The sequence below is a fragment of the Panicum virgatum genome, chromosome 5K, assembly GCF_016808335.1.
Source record: "Panicum virgatum strain AP13 chromosome 5K, P.virgatum_v5, whole genome shotgun sequence".
NCBI lineage: Eukaryota > Viridiplantae > Streptophyta > Magnoliopsida > Poales > Poaceae > Panicum > Panicum virgatum.
In genome coordinates this window covers 54,122,688-54,146,902 of record NC_053140.1, presented here as the reverse complement: position 1 = coordinate 54,146,902, position 24,215 = coordinate 54,122,688, and the positions used below count along the sequence as shown (strand labels likewise).

The 24,215-nt window shown below is 49.7% G+C and overlaps 3 protein-coding genes across 3 annotated transcripts; 2 read left to right on the top strand and 1 right to left on the bottom strand.

The window, feature by feature from the left end:
• On the top strand, positions 1-2,224 carry LOC120710789 (WUSCHEL-related homeobox 5-like; the record flags this gene model as incomplete). Its single annotated transcript, XM_039996368.1, has 2 exons — positions 1-439; positions 1,730-2,224. Coding segments are annotated over 2 exons (906 nt in total), but the record flags the coding sequence as incomplete, so codon positions are not given.
• A 15,882-nt stretch (positions 2,225-18,106) lies between these two features.
• Positions 18,107-20,409, top strand: LOC120708612. The gene has a single exon (XM_039993963.1). It carries the CDS (start codon positions 18,574-18,576, stop codon positions 20,125-20,127), a length of 1,554 nt encoding a protein of 517 aa, XP_039849897.1. The 5' UTR covers positions 18,107-18,573; the 3' UTR covers positions 20,128-20,409.
• A 521-nt stretch (positions 20,410-20,930) lies between these two features.
• On the bottom strand, positions 20,931-24,215 carry LOC120708611 (heat shock 70 kDa protein-like). The gene is made up of 2 exons (XM_039993962.1): positions 23,869-24,215; positions 20,931-22,908 (listed from the first exon to the last, which is right to left on the bottom strand). The coding sequence occupies exons 1-2, from the start codon at positions 24,077-24,079 to the stop codon at positions 21,173-21,175; spliced, it is 1,947 nt and encodes a 648-aa protein (XP_039849896.1). The 5' UTR covers positions 24,080-24,215; the 3' UTR covers positions 20,931-21,172.

The window sequence follows — 24,215 nt, the reverse complement described above, 5'->3', positions numbered from 1 at the left end:
CTCTCGCCGCCGCTGTCCCCGGCCTCCGCCGCGGCGGCGGCGCTGGCGAACTCGAGGTGGAACCCGACCAAGGAGCAGGTGGCGGTGCTGGAGGGGCTGTACGAGCACGGCCTGCGCACCCCCAGCCAGGAGCAGATCAAGCAGATCACGGCCAGGCTGCTCGAGCACGGCCACATCGAGGGCAAGAACGTCTTCTACTGGTTCCAGAACCACAAGGCCCGCCAGCGCCAGAAGCAGAAGCAGGACAGCTTCGCCTACTTCACCAGGCTCCTCCGCCGCCCGCCGCCGCTGCCCGTGCTCGTCAGCCCCCCCGGCCCGCCGCCGTACCCTCACGGCCGCTTCCCCGTCCCGGCGGCGCCCGCCATGGCGACGATGGCGCCCCCGCCGCCGCCCGCTGCTGCTGCTGCATGCAACACCAGCACTGCCGGTGGCACGCATGGTACGTGCTCCGATCCACATCTTCATCACCTCATGATTGATTTCTGCACTTCCTTTTACTTGATCGCGTCGTGCATCTCGATCGATCGGTCGATCTATTCGATTATTGCCTAGCCTGAATGTTCGTGAGTTTTCGTAGTAGTAGCTGGTTACCCATCGAGTTTAGCATCGGTAGGATTAAAGACTTGACATTTGTCTCATCCCCGATTCATGGCTTTCACGCGAGAGTGGGGGGGGGGGGGGGGGGGGGGGGGTCAACGCTGACGTGTTGGGGTTACCACTGCTTCGCACCGTGCTTACACCAACAGCAGGTCCTTTTTCTGGCTCTTTCCTTGTCAAAGGTTCGTGAGCCTGCGCGGGTCGCATGACAGACCGGGCAACTGACGTGCGTGCTCCTGTCATCCTGTGTGGGCCCACAAGTGCAGCCTGCAGTCCTGCACGATGCAAACAAATAGTAAAGGTCTAGCCACTTGCCACTGTATTACATGCCTTTTCACTCTATCGTGTGCTGATCCACGGTGGGCACGCGTTTCACGCACACGCTTGCCTCTTGTGCTCACTAGTCACGACAGGCGCAGGCACGTGAACTGTGACCCTGCGCGTCCATGCTCACAAATGTTAACGTTCCAGCTCCCTGCTGGTGTTCCTTGCCAGCTTGTTTCCTCCCTCTCTCGTACTCGTCTCTCCTAGGATAGGACTTGTACGCCCTTTGTTACAACTCGCGATCTGAGCAGTGCGTGGTCAGTGGAGCAGCAGAGCAGAGCGAACCCTCGTGGTCATGCATGGTCACGCGATTTAACGTTGCCGGCCTGCCTATGGTAGCTTCCGCTGCTGCTACCTTTTTGTAGCTCCTAGCTTTCCATCCCGTCTTCCCGTGTCCCCTCGCCTGCGCTGCGCATGCTTGCCCTGCCCCAGGTTTGAAGGAATTGAAGGCGTCCCTGTTCCTGCGCGGGCGCGGGCTGCCACCGAAGCGGCCAGACACGGCCTTCCACACCATTCTCCGTGGCTGCTCCCTTTCCCAACCCAACGATGCCTGTCACCCAAAAATGATTGTGTCTAGTCTGTTCTGTTTTTTTCGCGAACGGGCCTGAGCACGTGAAGAAGAAAGCTAGTTTCTGTTCTGTTCGTCACTTCGATCGTCTTGTAGAATCGCCTCTCGTTCGAGTCGCAAATGTTCAGGCTGGGAAGCCTGGCTTGCGTTCATCGGCCAGCCAGATAGATGCTCCTGGCAACGATCGACATGTTTGCTAACTTTGTTGTCGAATGGATCGATGCGCCTTTGCGGCTGCAGTGATGTACAGGGCTTCTCCATTCTACATGCCACCTCCGCAGGCGCCGCCGGCCGGCGCCGCCTACTACCACACGGTGCAGGAGCAGCAGCAGCAGTGGCCAGTCATGTACCCGAGGATGGCGGTCGCCCAGGACAAGATGATCCCCGCCGCGGCGGCGCAGCAGCACCAGCAGCCGCCGAGCCACCCGGGCGCGGCCGCCGCGAGCTCCGCCGCTCCGCTGCACGTGGTCCACCTCCCGGCGGCGGACGCTGGGGGCCCCAGCCGCGAGACGCTGCAGCTGTTCCCGCTGCAGCCCACCTTCCTGCTGCCGGACAAGGGGCGCGCCGCCGGCACGTCGGCGTCGACGGCGTCCGCTTCTTTCTCGGAGGAGTCCGAGAGCCCGGGGAGCCTGGACTCGAACGGGAACGGCGAAGCGCCCGCGGTGCCCTTCTATGACTTCTTCGGCCTCCAGTCCGGAGGCCGCTGATATGGGAGGGAGACGGTGATCGGAGCTGAGGTCGGGCGAGAGATGCTGCAGTGATTTTGGGTGGATGGAACCCCGTTGCCTTTCGTTTTAAGTTTTATCAACTACTAGCGTGCTTCATCAACTTGAAGCCTCTCTCTCTCTTTGCTGTGGTGAACCAGAACAGCGTGTTTTGTTAAGTTCCGTTAAAATTACAACTTATGCGTATGCAGTCGTTGCCTCCATGAAAACTAGAATGCGGTGTTACAATGCTTTGCTGCTTCCGACTTCCTGTTTATTTCGATTTATTCTTTCTCGCAGAATACTATTGAATCAGTCTAAATCAGACCAGCCAAACAGAACAGCACAGCTCAGTTAAAGCTCACTTAATGTTGTGAATATTTTTTCCTCTCGAAAATGATGGTGCACAGCACAACACAGCTTAGTTAAGTACTGTGAACATGTTTTTCCTCTCGATAATGATGGTGCACTGCACAGCACAGCACAGCACAGCACAGCTCAGGCCGATGCTTGCTGCGTTTACCCTCCGCAAACAAAAGAAAAATCCATAAGCCCGCAATCGGAAGCCCATAAGATCCCGCATCCCGCGGCCCAGGCCCATCAGTTCAGCAGTTTCAGGAATTGTGTTAGTGCCGTAGATTCAGATGGCATCCAGCCCACACTGCATGTCAGGATTGCAGGCTTGCAGCTACCGTAAAAAGTTTATTCCGAGCACGAACGCATGATCGATGGACCGAACTAGCCCACTAGCCTATCTTTTCTAGAATTTTTACAGCCGAGATGAGGATAATTCCCTCAGAGGCACTGCATGGTGCGCGCAGCGCGCACGGCCAAGCATGAAGTGGGTGAAATCGTGGTGAAAGTGGCAGGTGGTTAAGGCTCAAATGGAGGCGGCGGTAGCTGCTGCACGAGTCGTTTGATCTGCTACGCCTACGTGCTGAACTCCCCAAGAGGCAGATTGACCCATGAAGAAGTTGTTCATGCTTGGTCCTGACCTGACCTCAAGAGGCTCCATGGGTCACGCTGCAATTCGCGAGACGTAGGACTCCACTTACTGGCAGATAGATATCTTAAAATAGAGGCGGTTACAAACTAAACAGTGCCATGATTGCAGGCAGGCCTCAGCTCGGTGTTTTTGCAAAAGCAAAAGCCATGCAGAAACTATTGGGTTACTTAGATGCTAATTAGCGACCAGTTATTTCTAGCCGAATTGCTAAATGAAAAGGGCATTGAAAGGGAGCTGTATGCATCACTTTCTTGAGCATATCTTTCAGAACGTGCTGTGGTTCCATTTTCCATACTTGCATTGGCGCGTCCTTCATCTACTTGTCATCACAAGAAAAAAAAAAAGATGGCACTGGCACCAGCAAATTTGACGCGTCGCAGCGTGAGTTGTTGCCGCCTGCCGCCACCGATCGAGCTGTTGTTAGCATCATCACGTGTTTGTCGATGGTTTGGAGGCCATGTCCTAAACCAAAAGAATCAAAGCCTAGGCTTCAATGCTTCCTCACTACTGTGGTCATGGATCTGTCAAACGGCTGGAGGAGGTAGCAGATCTTTTGGAGACGGCGATGGGAACCTAACTATCCGTAATTGCTGCCCCTGACACGCAGGCTCAAAGTGACGCTAAACTAAGGCAAAGCAGAAAGGTCCCAGCTTTCTCATCTGAAAGATTGAAGAGGGTACATGGCCATTGAATATTGGTTTACTCTTCACCGTTTGTCAGGTCATCTCTGAAGTAGGCCTCTGTCTTTGAGACTCGAGGTAAGAAAGACTGAACTGAAGCAGGTGCTTTTGTGCCTTTTTCAGGATCAGGAGATGTGTTGGATTAATAACTCGCACCAGGCCAAAAACAATTTCCTCTTTTCTTGCCACCTCTTTTGGCTAAGTCACTTCATGGTTTTTCTCGACAATTTTACCAAAACACCTAACAGGATTGAAGGTGTGTTTACATGGATCTAAGAAGATCCACATCAGGAACAGGGCCGAGTGGACAGGTGGCCATAAGCTTTACTGAATTGCCTATAAAGTATCCTCAGATATTCCATTAGATCTCCATCATTTGTGGAGCTTTTGCACGCTACTCCGTACGACACTCCTTAATCATGTTACCAAATTAAAGGCTGCTGACTCAATTTTGAACAAAAGATACTATAAGGTTTATGTGCAATCCAGTGCTGTTATATTCTTGTGCTTTTCTTATTACAGCAAAACCGACCGTACACATCATTAGCATTTTTACTTGAATCTGTCAGAAGTTAGTACTGCAGAGTTGGGTAATAATATATTCGAGCACTTTAAAAATACTTACATGGAAACTCAAGTGTGGTTCGCACAGTCCTGCTAGCCATATTACCAGCATAAATCAATTAATCAGATACCGAAATCCTCTCGCATCGAGGAACAGTTGATTTTCTAATCTGAACTAAGCCCAGTCTTATCAAGAGAAAAAAGAAGAGCAGCGACAAGAGACGATCAGAGACTACAGTATGTAGGGGGATCACAAACCCTATCAGATCCAGAGGTTGTGATTATAGTACCGCAATTATTGCAGCCTAGCTAGCAGCCTAAATACCAGAGGGCTGTTCCGATTCGCGGCACCTGAATGATGCAGAGAGGAGCAAAAGCAAAGCACGGGACTGCACCCTGGAAAATGAGAGGTGCTGTGCAAAAGAATCTCTCCATGGCCACAACCCTGTGCAATGCCCCCCAATAATTCATGCTAAAAAAAAAACTACTCCCACCAGGAGCACAAAGGCAAAAGATGGAGCGTGATCGCAACAAGACCTGGCCGTTCGTTTCAGGAAAAGCTATACCTCACTTGTGTGATCGGCAGCTCTTTCTCACTCGATTTTGTGGCCGTGTGATACTTTCTGGACTTGTTTTGATCTGTCCGATCACTCCACCGTTCTTTTTTTCTATCTCTGACATGTGGGACCGGCTACACTATTTGTATTTTGAGCTCCGTGCCGATATTTTCTCTCTGATTGCAGCTCAGTTTCATCGTTCCGCTTTCTCCATTTCTTCTTGTCCAGGTACGACGATTTTAGGGTTCCTCCCCAATCGATTCTACCCCGCTCCGATTGATTTTGTTTGATCTATTCCACATCTCTATTTTTGCTTGTGCTTGTGGTTGGATTAGATCGTTTTTGTCTGCAGTTTGAAATTTCCTCGTTGAATTTGTCCAGCGGCCTCAAACTCGTCGCCGGCGACGGTGTACGCCACCTCCGCCCCCGCCGGGATGCGCTGCGTCGTAGGAATCAGACCAGGGCCTTGTTAGTTCCTTCAAAATTTCAATACTTTACAAAATTATCCATCACATCGAATCTTTTAACGCATGCATGAAGTATTAAATGTAGCTAAATAAAATAACTAATTACACAGTTTGTCTATAATTTGCGAAACGAATCTTTTGAACCTAGTTAACCCATGGTGGGACAATAATTACCAAATACAAACGAAATTGCTATAGTGCTTTACACCAAAAACTTTATGCATCTAAACAAAGTCCAGACAGCTCCTGTCCTTTTTTGATGTGGCGGCGCGGCCCGCTGCGCGCGCGCTCTCTCTCAGATCGAGCTAATAGTCCTCTTCTCTCGAATTCTCCCATCCAGTTACTGTTTGAGAGGGGACCAGAGCGGGCGATTTGGTCCCCGCCGGCCCCGGCGGTCTCCCTCACCTCAGTTGGCCCCTTGGGCTTCGCGAGGTGCGGCAGACCGCTGTGCTCCTCCCGATAGGGGGTGGTGGTCCCGGTTGGCCTAGGGTTAGGGTTTGGTTTCCGGCGGCGGAGGCATCAAGGAATAAGGTCCTCTCGGTCTCTTTCTCGTCTCGCTGGTACTCCGCTCCGGTGCTGGTGTCGAGCTCGTGGAGGAGGGTCTCCCCGTGTGGAGTCTCTGTATAGGAGTCTGTCGGCGGCGGTTCGTCGTCCTCAAGGGGTGACGAGGTCGCCGGCTTTCTGCGTTGAAGGTACGGAGGTGGCTGTTGGTCTCGTGGATGACAGGTAGTTGGATCGGGCTCGAGTTCCCGTCGTGGCGATCTTTATCGGCGGCGAGCTTCGGTCCAAGATCGAGGGTGCTCGGGGTGCGGCCCCGGCCGATAGGCTCTCGGCGTTGGTCCTATCTCGTTCTTAGGGACGAGTGTCTGCTGCGGCTTGTCAAAGCGTTCGTGCGATCTTCGGTGGTCGCGTCTGGAGCTTTCGGCTTGCAAGAGGTCTGGGGATTTGGGTGTAATTTCTTTTTTCTTGAGGGCCTTTTTGCAAGATGGGTGGGACAACTGTCTTCTGTATTCTTGTATGGTGTATCTGTACCGGTATCTTGTATGGTGTATCTGTACCGGTATTGTACGTCTTCCTTAACTTTTAATACAGGTATGCTTTCATAAAAAAAGAGCTAATTGCTGCGTCCGCCCGGCCGCACGTCCACAGTCATCTCTCTCTCAGATTGAGCTTGCTGCCTCCGCATGATGCCCCTGTGCCTCGCAGCATCCGCACGGCTGCTCTCTCTCTCTCTCTCCTGGCTGGCTAGCTTTTGCTGCTGCCGAAGCTGCGCTTCTTCTAGCTTTGCTGAGAGTGGAGAGGAATTTTTCCTTGATGTTCGTTTAGAATAGGATCATTTATAATGTTCTAGTGTTATCAAAAAATTTATTTTCTGGGTTATTAGTTATTATAGTTTGTTATGAAATTTATTTTCTGGGTTATTATTTTGTCTGTTTTCTGTAATTATGCTTTATTTGTTTTCTGTAAATTTTTTTGTTATTAGTTTGTCATGAAATTTGTTTTCTGAGTTATTATTTTGCCTGTTTTATGTTACTATGCTTTATTTGTTTTTTGTAATTTTTTTGGGTTATTAGTTTGTCATGAAATTTATTTTTTGAGTTATTACTTTGTCTTTAAATTTGTTTATATTCTCCATTATTTTTTTACTTTTTCTGATTTGTTTGTTATTGATCGGACGTATACAATTTTTTGGTGACAGCAGCCTTTGTTTCACTAGATTTTCTGCTATTGTATTTTTGAGTGATTCGGGTGTCTAAATCACACGTGTGAGCCAAAGCTCCAAATCACTCGAGTACAGAATAGACGCTTCCGTCGTTTCCGATTTGGAAGTACGTGCGTTTCAGTATCAGCTTTTTCCCGCGAAATCGTGTGGCATTTTAGCTCCTCCTCTGTTCCCAAGTGTGGTCATGGCTGCTACTGGCCTTGGTATATACTCCCTCCTTCCCCATTTTTTAGGCGCAAGAGCATTTTCACAATACCAAAATTTGCATTAATGCTGTGAAAGTTTACATGGAGACCAAATAACATTGCTTCGATCCTAGAAAACCTGCATGGCCGCATGCAAATGTAATTCCCGCCGCGAAATTCTGCATGGCGCCAGGCTGGGCTGCTCAGCTTCCGTGAGTTAATTCCTCGTAACAAGGATGGTGATTACTGCAGCTATGAATCCCAAAGCTGCACGCCCTATATTGAAAGAAAAACGCAAAATGGTCATGCGCCTAAAAAATGGGGAAGGAGGGAGTACTAGTCTATTTGTTTTTTTAACCAAAAAAAGAGAAGGGCTATGCGCGGGATCTGGTCATGGAATCTGATGCTGCTCGCATCAAACGAGCACACGGGATCTGAATTCTGAATCACATCACGGCGGTGGCTCACACATCAGTAGGCAGTAGTTGGCGCCACTGTTCGAGAACGCGAAGTCGTCTTCCTCTTTCGCGCACAAACCAGTGCTCGGAAACTGCTCCGAACGCAGACAAATCGCAAGTGCAGCTGCCAGTGGCATTGAGAAAACCTATCAGGCTATCACCAGCCTCGTCCGCCAGATCTGCGCTGCACCGAAGGAAGAGCAGAAAACGAGGGCCAGATCACGCGCTCGTATCCGGGGGAGCTCGCTTCTGAAGCTTCCATGCAGGAGGACCCATCACGCTTGCACTTGGCCCGCCTCGGTGCGGTGCCCCTTTCCTCGCGCGCAGGCAGGCACTGACAAACCCCACCACCAGACCACCACCAATAATGCAGCTAGATTACTATACCCTGCCTCGCCAGCAGAACGCGCGCGGCGGGAGCTCAGCGAGCCCGAGAAGGAAGAAAAATATAGCAGGCGCGGCCGCGCACCGCGCTGCAGCAGTGCAGCCTCTCTGCGCCGCCTGGCGGCGACGGCAAGGTCGCAATCGCGGCCGCATTTGCCTGATTGCCTCTTCCCTGCGTTCGGTGCGGCGCTCTGTATGGCCAGGAACGGTCCGGCGCGCGCTTTCCGGCGACCATTTCTCAGGGGCCGTGTAGCCTCGGTGCTCTCTTCACAATCCAATATTACGATTAAATTTTATACTTTTTAGTTTAAAATAATTGATAAGAGTCTGACTCTTTTAGAATCCGGCCTGTAGATCCTACTCGTGCGCAGTTGCGTGTCGAGACGTCGGACGTGGAACTCGATTGACAAGGGAGAGCTGGTCGGTCCCTTGATCGTTGGTAGCTCGAGACGTTGGGAGGAATCAAGCGCTCCAGTTGCCGGCGTCAGTATCGGCGGGCTTCGGCTTTGTGTGCGTGTGATCTGAGAGCGAGGGAGGGCACGGGCAGCGTGCCGTCCACTTGCGCGGAGCCAAGAATCTCGAGACATGCCGCTGTAAACAAGAGCAAGGTGCCAATAATTCTGAGTGGGCTGCCCCCGTTTTTATCTACTGCTGTCATGCTGTGGCCCCCGCCCCAAGTCTTGGACAATAACAGGAGCTGTGATCGAGTAGTTTACATCTCGGCAACGTGGTGAGCACTCGTCTTCAGAGGTAGCATAAACTTTTTTTTTTTTGCTCACCGAAGGTGCGCCTCCCCCTAGTCCCTAGATCCACCGTTCTGTTCAGCCGAAGAAATGAAGAAGTGCATAAGCTATTCAGCTTGCAGTTGAAACTTGAAACCGCTTCAGCTCCTTTGTATCATCACTCCACTCGTCTGGTATTGGTACATGTTTAGCTAGCGCATTGACTGCATCACCATTTGCACGATACTATACTGTTTTCAAGCCAGCCAGGAATCAATTGTCATACTGTCAATGTCTTTTTTTTTTCGTTGCAAAACATAATTATTCCTGCTCCAGCCAGTGGCTGTTTCCTTGCACACCGTCAGTGGAGGCATGATTTTTCTCTAGACAGCTACTAGTAAAAAGCAGGCCTCCAACCACTGGATTAGACACCTACTAGATGGATAGAGCGAGATCGATTCTTCAACCCCCGCCGGCATAATGCGCTCAATTATGAGCTTAAAATAATACTAGTCTCAGTACTAACTATACATGGGGGTGATGAGCTCACTCACAGTACTTTTTTCCAATCCTGATTGGACGGTGAAAAGGTCTAACAGGGACCATCAAAACTTATTTGCTCATAAAAAAGTTTTATAGTCTTTTGTAGCATGATAATTGAAATGACTAATGTTTTATCCCCGGTCGCACCATAAACGATCCAACCACGTCGAGGCATCATGGAGCGCCAATTCACTCAACTTGAGATGACATGCATGGTATTAGGAAGGTGCATGATTATTCTTATCATCTCCATAAAAAACAAAGTACACACATGAGGAGAACAAAAGGCATCATTATTCAGTAGAAAAAAATACTGGCAGATGACAAAAGACTCAAGCGAATTCGAAGCCATCTTTTCCTGACGTGACACATGTCTGTTTCTTGCTGAGCACACACCACCGTTGTATGCTTCGAATGGAAGACGTCGCCATCCAGTCCAAGTGACATGCTCGAGAATATGGGGGCCATCATGCCCCTGTTAGTCTACCACTAACTTGGCTAGTTGGCTAAACAGACGGCGTCCGTGGAATCTTAGGAGAGCAATAATGTAATCCAAAGTGTCATAACTTAATTGTGTTGTTTGGCAAGGTCAGGGCCCATCACTGCCATATATAGTTTCCACCAACCGCCATATGATAAGAGAGGAGGAGAGGGCGCGATAGGTCGCTTTAGTTTTCCTCTGCCTGATAAATGAACCAGTAACGTGTAGCGTTGGCTAGAGATAAGAGAAGGACCATACCGTGGGCTAAGTCAATCATCGCACCTCCGGATCACCCTGTTTCCGAATTTTGGTACCGATGTGTATGACCATACCGTGGCAGCGTTTTTTTTTCTCTTTTTATTTCCTTTTTTAAGTTTGTTTCTTTACTGTAACACCTGACTTCAAGATACACGACTTCAATGAGCTTATCATCAGAGGCTGAAGAATGGCCTGATTTCCGAATAGACAGATATTTTTTTCTCAGTTTCCAATATCCACCGCCTGAAGCTGCCATCAGTCTGGAGAACTTACTGCCTGATTTCTCAAGTTTATTCCGAATAAACAAATCATAAGTGCAGCTGCCATCCGACTCGCATCAAGGTCTGAGGTCTCGCTAGAAACAAAGAAAACTGACATCCTATGCCAGATCTGCACCGAGTCGTCTCCGCCCCGAGGCGCCTCGAGCGGCGACCCAACCTTGCCGCCGCGCCACCCCCCTCCCCGGCCTCCCCTCCACCTCGCCGCCGTTGGAGCAGGGCACCGGAAGCCCGGGGGCTTGCTGGGAAGGCGGCGGCGGGGCCTCTCTCGGCTCCCTCGTCCGCTCGGCGCGCCGGCGCCCCACTTGGAGGCGGCGGCGGCGGCCTGGGGCTACATGCACGGCTTCCTGGAAGCCGGATCCGGCGCCTCCAGGGTGCCTCGGTGGTGGTGGGAGCTCCGGCAGCTGGATCCCAGGCAGGCGCGTCGTATGCCGGCAGGAGCACCGCGGTGGCGGCCAGGGTGGCCGAATCCAAGGCCCAGGCGGGCGGATCCGAGGCCCTGGTGGCCGGATCCACTGGTGGCCGAACTGGATCCGTCCCCCTTGCGGCATACGACGCGTCGGCATCGGCTACGTCGACGAGGTCTACAGCCACAACCACCGGCAAGCAAAGGCCGCCCTCCGCGTCGTGCGGGCGGAGCAACAGCCGTGCGCCAGCGACGACGCCAAGCTGACGGCGGCCGCATTCCACCCGTCGCACGCCGTCGCCGTCGCTGCTCGTGCCGCGGGCGGCAGGCCCGCCGCGCGCGTGGGCGCCGCTGACGCCGGCTGCGACCTTACACGCTGGTGGCGGCCCCGGCGCACGTGCCAGCACTCACGGGTGTCCACCGACGCAGTTGTGCGGCTGCTGCGTGCAGTCGGCGCATCGGTGCCTCACTTCGTGTTGCTGCGTGAACCCGCGTGGGGGCTGAACCGCCCATGGATCCGCGCTCCCCCACCGGTCCCGCTACTCCTCGTGGATCTGCGAGCATGGTCTTTCTCGTTCAAGCTCGGTGGCAGCCATGGCTAGGGCCGTACGCGGCGGCGGTTCTGGGTGAAAGCTCTGCCTAGCTCATGCTTAGGCCAGCGATAGTGGCGTCTTTTGATGTCACACCCCTCGATGGAGTCGTCGTCGAAGAACCTCATCTACCATGGACTCTCTTGGTAGCCTTCTTTCTCCAGGTAAAAACCAAGATCCAGCTCGGCCGGATCGAGCAATGTTGGCGTCTTAACGTCAAGTCCTCGTTGGAGGCATTGTCTCGGAGATGGGCATCTCGAACTTGTGTATGGTGATTGCTGCTACGACTTGGAGCTTGCGTTGCGTTGTTGTGTTATTCACGATTAAGCCGTATTTTCGTCCTTATGCTAGGACATGATGTTGTCATCTGTGGATATGCCACAATTTACCCTTGTGCTAGGGTGTGTAGGCCTAGTTTAGCTAGGTTCAGGGTTTTAGCCTGGTTTTCTAAAATTAACCGAGCGTTGTAGGATTTTGTCTTATTTTTCTAAAAAAATAAGATCTTCGATCTGTGGTCTGCCACACTTTTGAATACAATTCAGGTGGGGATGCCCCCCGTGACCATTCAAAAAAAAAAACGAGGAAGACGCCCAGATCAGAGATCACGGCGCCGCGCGCGCTCGTATCCGGGGGAGCTCCCACCTGACCTGAAGCTCCAGTCCAGGCTCCATCGGCTGGAGCACGACACCTCACGGAGTCACGGTCGCGCTGCTGCTCGGTGCGGTGCCCTGCACCCTCCCAGCATCCCAGGCACTGACAAAAACCACCACCCAATAATGCAGCAGGTTTCTATACTAATAGTACCTTTCTTTAAAAAAAATCCCTTTCTCGGCAACAGATCGAGCACGCTCGGCGAAAGTTCACAGATGGAATCACAGCCTGTCCTTAAAAAAAACATCGGGGAGCCACTCGCTCGCGCTCCGTCCAACGTGCAGCTTCCCCCGGCACGCTGGGAGCAAAGCGTTCTAGTCCGGCTAGCAGTAGTTTTTTACACCTTTGGCTACGTTCTCATCAGTATTCAGTAACGACTACCCGCTCGTCGTTTGGGTAGTATCAGAAGTATTATACTCTCTCCATTCCGTAATAAGTACATTTCTAAAATTCAAAATTTATCACAAAATAAGTTATATCTAGAAATATGGGGAAGAGTTGTCTTTTTTTTTACTTTCTCTTCTCTCGACGTGCAATGGTGTACATTTTTGTGGATACAAATGTAATTACATACTAATATTGATCTCTTCACTCGAACTCTAGAAATCTACTTATTTTGAGACGGAGTAGAATTTTTTCGTTCATCGAACCTGGCCGAGAGCAAGCCATTTTAATTCTCAAGTCGCAGAGCCTGCCCTAGATGCACTGGTTTGGAACTTGGATCTTGGAAGGACCTCCCGAACGATAGCTATTTTAAAGACTCGTTTGGATCCAAATGGCTAAAAAATAGCCTTAGAGAATCTTATTATTTAAAAGTACATATTTAATAAAGTCTACGTACAAACCTAATTGTGGAACCTTTGGACTAATTCGCAAGACAAATCTAACAAGGTATATTAATTTATGATTAACGTATGATTACTATAACATTCAAATTATAGATTAATTAGACTCATTAGATTCGTTCCACAAAATAGTATGGGGTTATATAATAGATTTTATCAGTAATCTATGTTTAATACTCCTAAATATGGAGATTCCAAAAGGCTATTTTCCGTCACATGTTGGTATTTTGCTGTCTTGATTGCACGCATTACTGTGCTGTACTCCCTGCTCCAACCAACCAAGACCCAACAATTTCAACACTGCCGCCGCGGAAAACACATGCGAAATTAGTAAATTACTACCGTCTGTCATAGTGGCGGTAACTTTCCTCGCACCGTCCGGGGAGGTAAAAGTTTCCCTTCGAGGGTTTAGAAAGCTTTGCCTCCAGCTGCTGGATTTGACGCTAGATGGCTACACTGCGCTATTCTTTTCTACCACTGCCTCCATAATGCGATCAATTATGAGCTAAAAACAATACTCTACTAGCTGCTTACGTCAGTGATGAGCTCACACACAGTGCGTCTTCTCACCTTCAAACTGTTTTTAGGCACGACATCGAGACGGCTGCTAGCGATTTAGCCCTGGTCTCACGATAAACCATCCAATCATATATACCGTGCGTGACACAAAGGAGCTAATAATTCACTCAACTTGAGATGACATGTAAGAGAAAGTTGCATGATTCCGATCTCCATCGACGAAGACTGCTCCCCACAGCCAAAGAACACAGAACAGTGTACACGAAAAAGGGCATGCTACATTATTCACTAGAAAAAATAGTGGCAGCAAATTGACCAGACCTCAGGCCTCTCGGGATAAATCCAAGTGGTCTTTTCATGACATGACACGTTGCCAATGCGCCTCTTTTCGCTGCCCACACGGCCACACCTCAACACTTTAGTGCTGGAAATTGGAATGGATTGGAAACCATCTCCCCGTCATGTGATGACATGCTTGAATCAATGGGTGCCAATTGCCATGCCATAGTCCGTTGCCATTAGCAGTTGTGAACTTGGGAAAAACAAACGGTGGGTGCATTGAAGCTTGGAAGAGCTTATTTCAAAAAACAAAAACAAAAAACTTAGAAGAGCCATGATGTGATTCAAAGCACCGAACTCAAATTGTGTCGTTGTCTAGGTCAAGGCCCACCCCTGTACTGCATGCCATTCTTGATGTACCAACCATTGATAAGAGAGGGGTGGAGAGGCGATAGGCTGGTTTAGTTTTTTCCTCTCTGCTAGTAGAGTATTTGATAAAGGATGATAAAGGAGCCAAGCTGCCAGCTCTGCAGGCTGTAGAGACGAGAGAATGGCCGGCAAGTCACATATGGACGCTTCTTTGTCACGCTATTTCCAAACTTTGGCGCCGGGGGGGGGGGGGGGGGGGGGGGTTGACCAAGAGATACTGTCGTTTTACGTTTATATAGATGATTTACACCCCGTTCGGATGAGATGAAAAGCGCTGGCTGGGCTGATTCCGTACACTGCAGCAACAATATTATGTGTCACAACGGTCACCAGCAAAGGCCACAACGGTCATCAGCCCAGCCGCTTTCACCCAGCCAAACAAGGCGTTATTATTTTGTATAGTTAGTTGCGTGATTGGGTGAAACGCACTGACGTTGAAGAATTAATAATTTATTAGGAGCTCGTAGGCGACTAAATCCATCACCCGTGGGCGTGGCACATAGGTTACAACGGAAAACCTTGGGCAGCGATCACATACATACATGAACCTGCTAGCTTATCATGGGATAAAAAAATAAGCGGTCTTGATAAGTACCAACCAATAATTGAGAAAAAAGAAGAAGATTATAGATCCTAGTACTCCTTAGTTGTGTATTCATGACAGGATGTGAGGTTGTGAGACGGTGAGCGCCATGTGATGTAACAGATTCGGACACTCGCTATTTTAGCATTTCGGCGTGACTAAAACGGTGGGCGTCTTGGGGTTCATGTCCATCAGCGATGAACTGTTGGGAATGTGGATATTTTGACCATGGATGGGTAGTAGAAGGGTGTCATAATAACTCACACGAACAGATGAACATCCCGGGAGTTTCACAGGCCAGTTGTTCGAAATTCTCCTTACCGCTATCGTGTGATTTAAAAAAAAGTTCGGTTTACACTCTCGAACTATCACAAAAATCTAATTTTTAACCTTCAACTATAAATCCGGATAACAAAGATCATCCAACCATTAAAAGTAGGCAAATTTGGCCCATTATGTGGTTTTGAGGGTGGTTTTCCATTTTGTGAGAATTAAAAATATTAATTTCTAAATAAAAAATTCATAAGTAATTCATTTTAAATAAAAATACAAAATTGGTTTCAAAAGTTTCTAAAAATATAACCTATCTATTGGCACGATACATTTTAGTTATTCAGATCCATTTTTTTATTTTCATAATATTTGGTTGCTTGTAGTTATGTCTATTATTTTTGAATAATCAAGATTCAAATAGAGCAATAATAGATAGATTATATTTTTAGAAAAAATTTGGTACTAATTTCAAATTTTTTTAAATAAATTAAATTAGTTTTAATTTTTTTAGATCTAATTAGGATTTCTTTAATTTTTTTAAAAATATAAAACCACATCAAGGGCCAAATTTGCTCAGTTTTGACAATTGGATAGCTTATGTTGTATGGTTTGTAGTTAAAAGTTGAAAATCGCACTTCTACGATAGTTGGAGAGTGTAATTCGGATTTTTTTTTCCTTAATAGCGGAGATGTACGTGCCACAGACACGTATTTAATTTTCTTTCCATGGAGCATAATGTCAATTTTTTAATTCCAAAAATAATACATGTCTTTCTTTTCCTTCCATAAAATAATGATGTCAATTATTATCCTTCCAAAACAAATAACGACGCAAATTATGAGTGAGTGCATGAAAAGAAAGTAGAATGTGTGACAAAGGAAAGTAATATGCAGGTACAAGAGGTGGGTTGATGAATGCTTGGTGTAAAAAGTATTAGGATTTTGATGAAAATATATTCCTTCTATTAATTTCGTGGGTCTACACCATTTTTCGTCAAACCTTTGGTCTGACAAGTGGGACCTCTGTGAGGGATACAGTTAGCCTAATTTTGGTGAGAAAGAGTTTTAATTTTTATAGTATAGAAAAAGTACTATGAAGACATGGTACGATCCCTAGCTAGTTAAGTACTCATACGCTACGCTACATCTAGAAAGGTTCGCAGTAAATAAAAAATCCCCTACTCAGTGCAAGAAAATTGTGCAGATGCAGGCAACGCAGAATGCGTGTTCAGCTTGGTGCCACCGGAGGTCCAGAGCAACCACATGGGGAATCCAGAGAAAAAGAGAAACGGTCCAGGCGGATTCAACACGATTTTTCGATCGCGGTGATTCGGTGAAGGCTAGACGACGACATACATATACGCTGCTCGGCCGGCCGCGGCAAATTGGAAAGTGATGGGTCGCGCCAGGAATCACACGCTTTGCTCTGCTCTGCTCTGCTCAAATAAAGCGACGCTGGGGCTTGTATAGTTGTAGGGAGCGAGCGAGGAGGGAGACAGGTATCGCGCACCTGAGACCTGACCCACGAAATAGAAGCCGCGGCGGCGAGGGCCAGGCCGTGCTCGCAGCCTCGCACCAGAAAAAGGAAAGGCACCTTCCAACGGCGGGCGACGCAAAGCACATGTGCTTCTGTCTCGCCATAGTCGCCTCCCTCCCGGGCTTTTGCTTTGCTTGGTGACGCCGTCCTCTGGCCTCTCCAGCACAGCGCATACACTTGCTTCAGTTAAAAAAATCCTGAAACCGTAGGGAAAATGAAGGGCCAAAAGCAGCTGGATAATGCGACTGATAGCTTTTAGAATTAACCTCCGCGGCTCCGTTTAGACTTGTCGATGCAACTCGTTCGATGGCAAATGGCGTGAGGGAGGACGATTCTCATTCTCCCAGCACTGGGATTGCTTTGATTTTTTTTACAAACAGTGGAGTTACTTGCATCTTAAACAGTGAAGCATGGCAGTTTGATTCCAGTACCATTTGCTTGCCCACTGCACTCTGTTCGTTTGGCTTGTCAGCCAATCAGCTAGCATTATTTTTCTCTCACACCAAACAGCACCAGCCACCAGTCAGCCTGTAGTATTTTTTTCTCATAACAAATCAGCATCAACTAATAGCCACAGCCAAGCGAACAGCCGGGGAAGAGCTTGTCGAGCTAGGACTGAAGGAGGATAACTATATAGCCAAAAAAAAAAGGATATATAATATCGATAGCTTGCTGATGTTATCAAGTCATCGGCTCATCGCAAGTCATTTACGCCTCTAGGCTCTAGCAGATCCACTTGCTCCAGTTAAAACCCAAAAACCGTAGAGAAAGTGAAGGGCCGCCGAATGAAAGCAGCTGGATAAATAAAGGAACCGCGCGCTGAAACGTGAGAGTTCAATTCGTTCCTTGGCATATACCCTCCCAGCATTGGGACTATCTGCATCTTGAAAGTTAAATGGCCCTCCCTCTCTCTCTCGTTGATGCGTTCTGCTGGAACAGAGAGTGAACAGTACGTGCAAGTTTGCTACCAGCAAGCAGCCAGCACCATGCTTTGGTAGTTTGATGCTTGGCCGTTGCGTCCGGCGAAGAGCTTATACGAGGATAACTGGATAGCCATCTTGCCCAAAAAAGAAATACTATAAAAGAATTGATAGCTTGCTGATGATATCAAAGCCATGGACAGTGTTACTATGACTTTTTAGCACTTGTAGACTAATTAATTTAATATACAAATCTGCTGGCAGCCTGGCGTTAGTGAATAATACAATCATGTTGCATGATTTGTTTATTCAGATCATCAGGCTCGATGTGTGATTCGCCGATTTTTTTTCCCACAAAAGAAAAACGCCAAAACGGGAGGACGGCACGGCGTGTGGTCGGCTTCGAGTGGGATTGGATTGGAGGGGAGGGGCCGCGTGGCCTGTGTGTGCCCTAACGCCGTGGCCGTCCGTCAAAACGGACGGCGCCAGCGCTGCCCAGCCGAGCCGGTCCTATCCGGTGGAGGGGTCTTCCGCGTCCCAGATGCCATTAAAATCGGCCGCCCCCCGCAACCATCCCTTCCCCTTTCCCAACCTCCCATCCCACCCCCCTCCCCCTCATGTCGTCGCCTTCCTCCCCGCGCTCCTGCACCCGCATCCCCTCGCTCCCCGCCGCGCCCTCGCATTGATGGCGGAGGCTGGTCTCTGATGGAGGTGACAGTCGGCTAACCCACCACCGCGCTGCTTGGCTTCGTGCCAGTTAGAGAAGTTTAGTTCCGGTTTCCTCATCCCGACCCTGTGCGGCATTCTGTGCGTCGTGGATTCGGTCGGGGGAGGAGGCTGGGTGAAGATTTGAGGTGGAATCTGCGGGGAAATTGATGGTGGGGTTCATGGAATGGGTGCATGACTGGTTGCTGTGGGACGCCTTCTTGGAGTGCGGAGGGATCATGAGGCCGCCGATCAGATAGCGGCGGGAGGAGACAGGGAGGAGGAGCAGGCGGAGGCCGCCATTAGCACCAACCACCCCGAGGCGTGAGTCACCAGCCATGGGGGAAGACCTCGTCACCACCCTGTCCATGGAGAACGGCGTGGGCGGCGGCCACCACGGCCCCTGCACGCTCCTCTCCATGGACCCGTCCGGCCACCTCGCCGCGCCGGACGACCGCGCCGTCGGCGTCATGGTGCAGGCGCTCATCGGAGGGGGCGCCGCCGCCGCCGGCCGCGCCCACGCCGTGTCGCCCTCCGGCGCGCCTCCGCCGGACATCAACCAGCCGTGGCAGACGGACCTCTGCGGCATGCTCAACGTCGGCCTCGGCCCTCAGCTGTACAGCGCCGAGGCTATGCTCGGCTGCGTCGCTCCCAAAGCCGGGAGCCGGAAGGCCGCCAAGCGCGGGGACAGCATCTGGGGCGCCTGGTTCTTCTTCACCTTCTATTTCAAGCCCCTGCTGTCGGACAAGTGCAAGGACAAGGTCGTCGGGGACACCAACGGCGTCTCGGGGTTCGACAAATCTGACCTCCGGCTCGACATGTTCCTGGTGCAGCACGACATGGAGAACATATACATGTGGGTGTTCAAGGAGCGCCCGGAGAATGCCCTCGGGAAGATGCAACTGAGGAGCTACATGAACGGGCACTCCCGGCCTGGTGAGCCGCAGTTCCCCTTCAGCGTCGACAGGGGATTTGTCCGCTCACACCGGATGCAGCGGAAGCACTACAGGGGGCTCTCAAACCCGCAATGTATTCATGGGATTGAGGTGGTCAGGTCACCAAATCTTGCAGGGCTCACTGAGGCAGACCTGAGGAGGTGGGCAGAGCTTACAGGGAGGGAGCTCAATTTCATAATCCCGCAGGAGGCCAGTGATTTTGGGACATGGAGGACCATGCCAAACTCAGAGCTTGAGCTTGAGAGGCCACACCCTGTCGTGAAGAGCAATGGTACCCAAAACCCAAAGAAATCAGGCTTGAATTTGTCATCGCCGTCCAATCAGTCAGGCGAAGATGGTATGGATCTGTCCCCAGTTAGCAGCAAGCGCAGGAAGGAATTATCCCCACAAGCCATGGATGAGGAGGTATTCTTGCCAGTGAATTCTTGCAATCAGAAGACGCAACAAGACGTGGAGATGCATTCAGCAGTGCAACCTTCATGGCTCCACGAGTTTGCTGGGGTAATGAGAACTGCTTGTGGGCCAGTGACTGCCGCTAAATCCATTTATGAGGATGAGCAGGGCTACTTGATAATGGTCAGCTTGCCATTTGTTGATCAGCAGAGGGTGAAGGTTTCGTGGAGGAACACTCTGACTTGTAGCATTGTGAAGATCGCTTGTGTTAGTACTGCAAGGATGCAAAACATAAGAAGACATGGCAGGATTTTCAAGCTTGCCGATCCGTCTCCGGAACATTGCCCTCCTGGGGATTTCATTCGTGAAATACCTCTAGCTTCTCGCATTCCTGAAGATGCTAAGTTGGAGGCATATTTCGATGAGGCTGCTTCAGTGCTTGAGATCATGGTCCCAAAGCGAGGAAATGAACCTGAAGAGCATGAAGTTAGGGTCTCTTTGCGACCTCCTCACTTTGGAGCTAATGAACTACTTTTGACCTAAGCTGAGTAAGGTCTCTGCACCATGTGGCATCTTGTTTGTAACCCCAGATTAATACTGAATTGAGCTGAGAGTCAAGGTTCGGTATGCTTGTTCTCTGCCTACTCATTTAAGTGCCTGTGCTTTATAAGTCTCTTCAGTAACAAAGACTTGGCTGAAGATTACTTTGTTCTAGTTGTGCTATGGGTGTATTTTTAACCCTCATGTTTACAGTTGTGCTGCGATTGCTGATTTAGATTTTGTACTGAGTTCAGTTAAAGAAATAAAATACTGAGTTGTTACCTATTTGCTTGTATCTTCGATTGTGACTTCCTGTTTGTACCAATCTCTACACCCAAATTTCATCACGTATTTTCTAGATTTTACATAAATTATGAAGGAAAAACTTAGGCATTTGTAGATATGAATCAAACATCTTAAACAGAGCACTCAGTTTGATAAGTAGGGAGAGTCACTCAATCAAACACATGTAGAGGATATAAAACAGATTGTTGCTCTGACACTATCCAAGTGAACAGTTCTATTCAGGTTTCACAAAATTTATGTAGCTAACGCTCATCTTGCAACTAGAACCCAAAGTTTGCGATACTCCCTCTACTATGATGACAAAGTAAACGAAAGAGTAGCAAGATGCCAGCATAGAACTAAGCAGTCTGCACTGGTATTATCATAAAGCATCAATTTAATCCTACAGGAGTTCGATGCTAAACAGAATCATATAGACACAAAGGAAATACTCAGGCTGGTTGAAATTCACATTGGCAGTTGTGCTCATGGCGATCGATACTTTCGAATTTAAGCAAAGATTAAAAAAACACCATGGAACATTATGTCAAATGATTTAACCAGACTTTAAAACATCACTTCCAAAGGTTCTCCATCTCAAGACATCACAAAACAAAGCGATAAAAGACACGACGACACGATTCAGGGTTCTAAGACTCCCTGAACACTCATGCACCATCAGAGTTCAGACTTCCGACCCTCCTGCAGCAAACGACGCCACTTAGTAAACTCCACTTAGTCTACCTCCTCAATCTTACTCCATTTAGTCTACCTCCTCAATCTTAGGACCAGCACCGCTACCGCCTGCCGGGGCATCCTCATCCATGCCAGCTGCACCGTCCATGCCCGCGCCAGCGCCCTGGTACATCTTCGCGATGATGGGGTTGCAGATGCCCTCCAGCTCCTTCATTTTGTCCTCGAACTCGTCCACCTCAGCAAGCTGGTTGCTGTCCAGCCAGCTGATGGCACCATCGACGGCGTCCTCAATCTTCTTCTTGTCCTCCGGCGAAAGCTTGGAGGCGATCTTGTCATCCTTGATGGTGTTCCTCATGTTGTAGGCGTAGTTCTCGAGGGAGTTCTTGGCGTCCACCTTCTTCTTGACTTCCTCGTCCTCCGCCTTGTACTTCTCAGCCTCTTGCACCATCTTCTCGATCTCCTCCTTGCTCAGCCGGCCCTTGTCGTTGGTGATCGTGATCTTGTTCTTCTGCCCTGTGGTCTTGTCCTCAGCAGAGACGTTGAGGATGCCGTTGGCGTCGATGTCGAAGGTGACAGTGATCTGGGGCACGCCGCGGGGAGCAGGAGGGATGCCGGAGAGCTCGAACTTGCCGAGGAGGTTGTTATCCTTGGTCCTCGCGCGCTCGCCCTCGTACACCTGGATGAGGACGCCCGGCTGGTTGTCGGAGTAGGTGGAGAAGACCTGCTCCTTCTTGGTTGGGATGGTGGTGTTCCTCGGGATGAGGACGGTCATGACGCCACCGGCAGTCTCGAGGCCGAGCGACAGCGGCGTGACGTCGAGCAGGAGCAGGTCCTGCACCTTCTCGTTGCCCTCGCCGCTGAGGATGGCGGCCTGGACAGCGGCGCCGTACGCCACGGCCTCGTCGGGGTTGATGCTCTTGCACAGCTCCTTGCCGTTGAAGAAGTCCTGCAGCAGCTGCTGGACCTTGGGGATGCGGGTGGAGCCACCAACGAGCACGACGTCGTGCACAGTGCTCTTGTCCATCTTGGCGTCGCGCAGGCACTTCTCCACGGGCTCCATGCACTTCCGGAACAGGTCCATGTTCAGCTCCTCGAAGCGAGCCCTGGTGATGGTGGAGTAGAAGTCGATGCCCTCGTACAGGGAGTCGATCTCAATGGTGGTCTGGGCGGTTGACGACAGCGTGCGCTTGGCGCGCTCACACGCCGTGCGCAGCCGGCGCAGGGCACGGGGGTTGCCGCTGATGTCCTTCTTGTTCTTGCGCTTGAACTCTTGGACGAAGTGGTTCACCATGCGGTTGTCGAAGTCCTCACCTCCAAGGTGAGTGTCACCAGCAGTAGCCTTCACCTCGAAGATGCCCTCCTCAATGGTGAGCAGTGACACATCAAACGTACCACCACCAAGGTCGAAGATGAGCACGTTCTTCTCTCCAGCGCTGCTGGCCTTCTTATCAAGACCATAGGCAATAGCAGCAGCTGTGGGCTCGTTGATGATACGCAGGACATTGAGGCCGGCAATGACACCAGCGTCCTTGGTGGCCTGCCTCTGCGAGTCGTTGAAGTAGGCCGGCACCGTCACCACAGCATTCTTGATTGTGGTGCCGAGGTAGGCTTCAGCAATCTCCCTCATCTTTATGAGCACCATGGAGGAGATCTCCTCGGCAGCGAATTGCTTCTCCTCGCCCTTGTAGTTGACAACAATCATGGGCTTGTCACCGGGGCCAGGGATGACCTTGAACGGCCACAGCTTCATGTCACTCTGCACTGAAGGGTCAGAGAACCTCCTACCAATCAACCGCTTCGCGTCTGCATCACAAATAATCAACAAGATTGTGAGTTAGTGGTCATTATTCAGAATAATGACAGAAAGCAGAGGGCTACAACATGCTATCAGACTATCAGTTCACAGTGTTTCGATTATAGCAGAGAAAGCACAGCAACAAAAATCTACAAGAAGACGCACTACTGAATCTTAATTTTTTTCTCAGCAGACAAGCAGAGCAATGGATCGATTTCTTCAGGCAACAAAGAGCACTTATTTTGTCACAACAAAGAGCAGCAATGGATTGAAATTCTGTCACTTACTTCAGGTATTAAAAACAGAATAGGACCGCAAGAGATAAGCATATAATAATTTGTATAAGCAGACAAGCAGAGCAATGCATCAATTTCTTCAGGTAACAAGGAACACTTGATTTTTTCCTCGGAAAAAAAAAAGGAACACTTGATTTTTGTGACAGCAAACAACGAGCAGAGCAATGGATTGAAATTCTATCAGCAACTTATTTCTTCAAACATTAAAAACACACAATTAGGCCGCGAGAGATAAGCATATATAATTTGGCACAAAATAATCTGAACAGACCAACCGACCATAATATTCACCTGGAGCATGAATTCCTACGGCTAAGTTTAGCAGAAAATTTTTGAATCCGAATTTAACAGATGCAGAACATACTATTAAGCAGCAAATAATATCTGAGCAGTGTATCTCAAAATTCAGCAGTCCATTGCACCTAGATTACTTAATTCGATAGCCACAACAATAATTCTGTGAAGGTTCTACGTTGATTCCTACTGTCATGTGCCTATGTGGTATCTATAAAGCACGGTATAATCAGCACATAGGTAATACGAATCCAATTTCAGAGGCTAAACTAGATCGAACTAAATAAACTAGTCACGCATGCTAGAGGCCGTAAGCATTCACAGAAGCGCAGCACCAACAAATTAAAGGTGGTAGGAGCCGGAGCAGCGAGCACGTACCGAAGACGGTGTTGGTGGGGTTCATGGCGACCTGGTTCTTGGCGGCGTCGCCGATGAGACGCTCGGTGTCGGTGAAGGCGACATACGACGGCGTGGTGCGGTTCCCCTGGTCGTTGGCGATGATCTCCACCCGGTCGTGCTGCCACACGCCGACGCACGAGTAGGTGGTGCCGAGATCGATCCCGATCGCCGGTCCCTCGCCCTTGGCCATTGCCACCGGAATCGCTTGCTCGAACGGGAGAAGAAGAAGGAATCGAAACTAGCAGGCGAACTCGAGATCTAGGAAAATCTCAGGGACTTTTGGATCGCTTGCTCTGCTATGCAACTAGAGCTTGGGGGAGAACGGG

Excerpts from the sequence above, each read along its gene's own strand:
- LOC120708612 (XM_039993963.1), top strand. The coding sequence starts at position 18,574 with ATGGGGGAAGACCTCGTCACCACCCTGTCCATGGAGAACGGCGTGGGC.
- LOC120708611 (XM_039993962.1), bottom strand. The coding sequence starts at position 24,079 with ATGGCCAAGGGCGAGGGACCGGCGATCGGGATCGATCTCGGCACCACC. Across the intron at positions 22,909-23,868 it reads CCCCACCAACACCGTCTTCG|ACGCGAAGCGGTTGATTGGT; the intron begins GTACGTGCTCGC and ends TTTGTGATGCAG.